At 35.9% G+C, this 2,580-nt stretch overlaps 1 protein-coding gene across 2 annotated transcripts in view; it reads left to right on the forward strand.

The window, feature by feature from the left end:
- chm (CHM Rab escort protein) overlaps positions 1 to 2,580 on the forward strand; it is a 60,580-nt gene that overhangs the window by 10,180 nt on the left and 47,820 nt on the right. For both annotated transcript variants that reach the window (XM_016518652.1, XM_016518653.1), the window contains exons 2-4: positions 658 to 724; positions 878 to 950; positions 1,126 to 1,256. In XM_016518652.1, coding sequence (XP_016374138.1) covers positions 658 to 724; positions 878 to 950; positions 1,126 to 1,256 — 271 coding nt within the window. The remainder of the gene's footprint in view (positions 1 to 657; positions 725 to 877; positions 951 to 1,125; positions 1,257 to 2,580) is intronic.

Here is a 2,580-nt window from a genome sequence, read left to right on the forward strand (position 1 = left end):
TTTTAATGATATTCTAATGGGCCGCTTTGTGATATCACAAGCCCGGAAAACAAACGCTGTAGTCCAAACGAGCCGTTTGCTGTAGTTCTTGAAAAGGGATTTTAAAAAACGAAATATCTCCCTTTGGAGTGGACTGAGATTTGTGACTTTCTAGATCTTTTTTTATGCCCAAACATACACACTACACACTGACTAAAATTTAAAAAGTGAAAAAGCATAATAGGACCCCTTTAAGTGTCACGTTTGTGTCCCTGTACAAATGACCACCACACACCATTTCAGTTGTCTGAAGCATTATTGTGGTTCACAGGAAACATATTTGTGGCAGAGCGAATGCTAAAATCTAGTGACTTGCTTTATTAGAAATGGGAGATGAAAGATTGAATGAAACACAATATTGTTAGCTGTGTCATTGTCCTTATGCTGAGTTGCTGTTTCTAACTGGATGTATCCGCAGCAGTTAAAGTGAATAAGCCTCCAGCGAGCCTTAATGCTTTTTGCATCAGTGTAATTGTGAAAGCAGTTGGACTGCTTTGCCATTTCAGCGATGTGTGCATGAAATGGTACGCATTTTGCAAATTGAGTGAAACTTTCAATTCAGAGAGAGATCGCAATGGTGGTCGGTGACAATGCTTTCTTTCTGTGTTCATTTCCCAGGCCTCACCGAGTCTGTCATTGCGGCGGCCTGCTCCAGAGTCGGACAGAACGTTCTGCATTTGGACAGGTAGTTGGATGCTCAGTGTCTATGAAATGAGATATACGTAAACATTTATGTTTATGCATTTAGCAGACGCTTTTATCCAAAGTGACAAAAGAAGAACAACAAACACTTGCATGATGCTGAATAAATTATTCTTTTTTTTATTTTATTTTACAGGAGGAACTATTATGCTGGAAACTGGGCAAGCTTCACATTCAATGGCCTGCTGTCATGGATCGAGGAATATAAGGTCATTATTTTATCATTTTCACTCAGATACAAGTTTATGGGAACTTATGTGAAGTTTATAGGTAACTGAATAACATTTTTTAAAACTGATACTACATTTTAGCGGTTTTAAGCTGTAGGTCACCTTGTGGTTTTGTAGTCAACGCTTGATTTTGGTTTATAATGTGTGTTCTCAGAATCAGCAGGAGGTACAGATCACAGAGTCGGAGCAAGTATGGAGGAGCTTGATTGATGAGGGAGAGGATGTGGTGCCTCTCAGCTCTGTGGATTCCTCTATTTCCAACTTAGAAGTTTTCTGTTATGCCAGGTTGGCATTAATTTTACTTACAACTAACACAGTCTAAAATTAGTCCTTAACAAATTTATGAAGACAGGTCTTATGTGTTTTGTCTCTTGAATGCACATTTGCTTTGCGTTTTACTAAATTTTAAAATATAATGTTAGGGTATTGTGCGATATGTCAGAATAATAAACATGCTGCATAAATAACTGAATTGACTACTAGGATAATTTAAATGTTACTTCTATTTTAAAGTAAAAAACTAAAAAGACAGATAATTAATAATACATAATAAATAAAGTAATTAATTAATAAATAATAATAATAAACTTTACACAATGTTGCACTTCTATGCAATTCCTCATAAAATCCAAACAATTTTACAGGTATAATTTTTTTTATCTAACAATTGTGAATTATATCTTGATAACTAAAAAAAAAAAATAATAATAATAATAATAATGAGGGTGAACCTGAACAAATTAAAAGAACTGATTTGTATACAAACATTTAAATTGCACATACTGCGGTTTTTTATAAAAAATTAAATTTTACTTATATAATTATCTTTCTACTTCAGCTATTTTTAAAGGAACACTCCACTATTTTTGAAAATAGGCTAATTTTCCAACTCCCCTAGAGTTAAACAGTTGAGTTTTACCGTTTTCGAATCCATTCATCCGATCTCCGGGTCTGGCGGTAGCACTTTTAGCTGTAGCTTAGCATAGATCATTGAATCTGATTAGACCGTTAGCATCTCGCTCAAAAAAGACCAAAGAGTTTCTATATTTTTCCTATTTAAAACTTGACTCTTCTGTAGTTACATCGTGTACTAAGACCGACGGAAAATGAAAAGTTGTGATTTTCTAGGCCGATATGGCTAGGAACTATACTCTCATTCCGGGTGCAGCAGGCGCAATGATATTACGCAGCGCCTGAAAATAGGCTTATTGGAAGTTATCTAGCTGGGGACTATTTTCAGGCGCTGCGTAATATCATTGCGCCTGCTGCACCCATGGTACCCTTGATTATTACGCTGAAATTAGAGTATAGTTCCTAGCCATACCGCAGATCGGCTGAATGTATTCGAAAACGGTAAAACTCAACTGTTTAACTCTAGGGGAGATGGAAAATGAGCCTATTTTCAAAAATAGTGGAGTGTTCCTTTAAAAGGGGTCATTTGATGCGATTTCAATTTTTCTTTCCCTTTGGAGTGTTACAAGCTCTTGGTGCATAAAGAAGATCTGTAAAGTTGCAAAGACTAAATCTCAAATCCAAAGAGATATTTTTTATAAAAGAGTCAGCCACGCCTACCTAAAACGGCTCGTTCTAACACGCCCCCACATGTCTA

This window comes from Sinocyclocheilus rhinocerous, unplaced genomic scaffold (genome assembly GCF_001515625.1).
Source record: "Sinocyclocheilus rhinocerous isolate Xijiao unplaced genomic scaffold, SAMN03320098_v1.1 scaffold387, whole genome shotgun sequence".
In the NCBI taxonomy this organism is placed as follows: Eukaryota; Metazoa; Chordata; class Actinopteri; order Cypriniformes; family Cyprinidae; genus Sinocyclocheilus; species Sinocyclocheilus rhinocerous.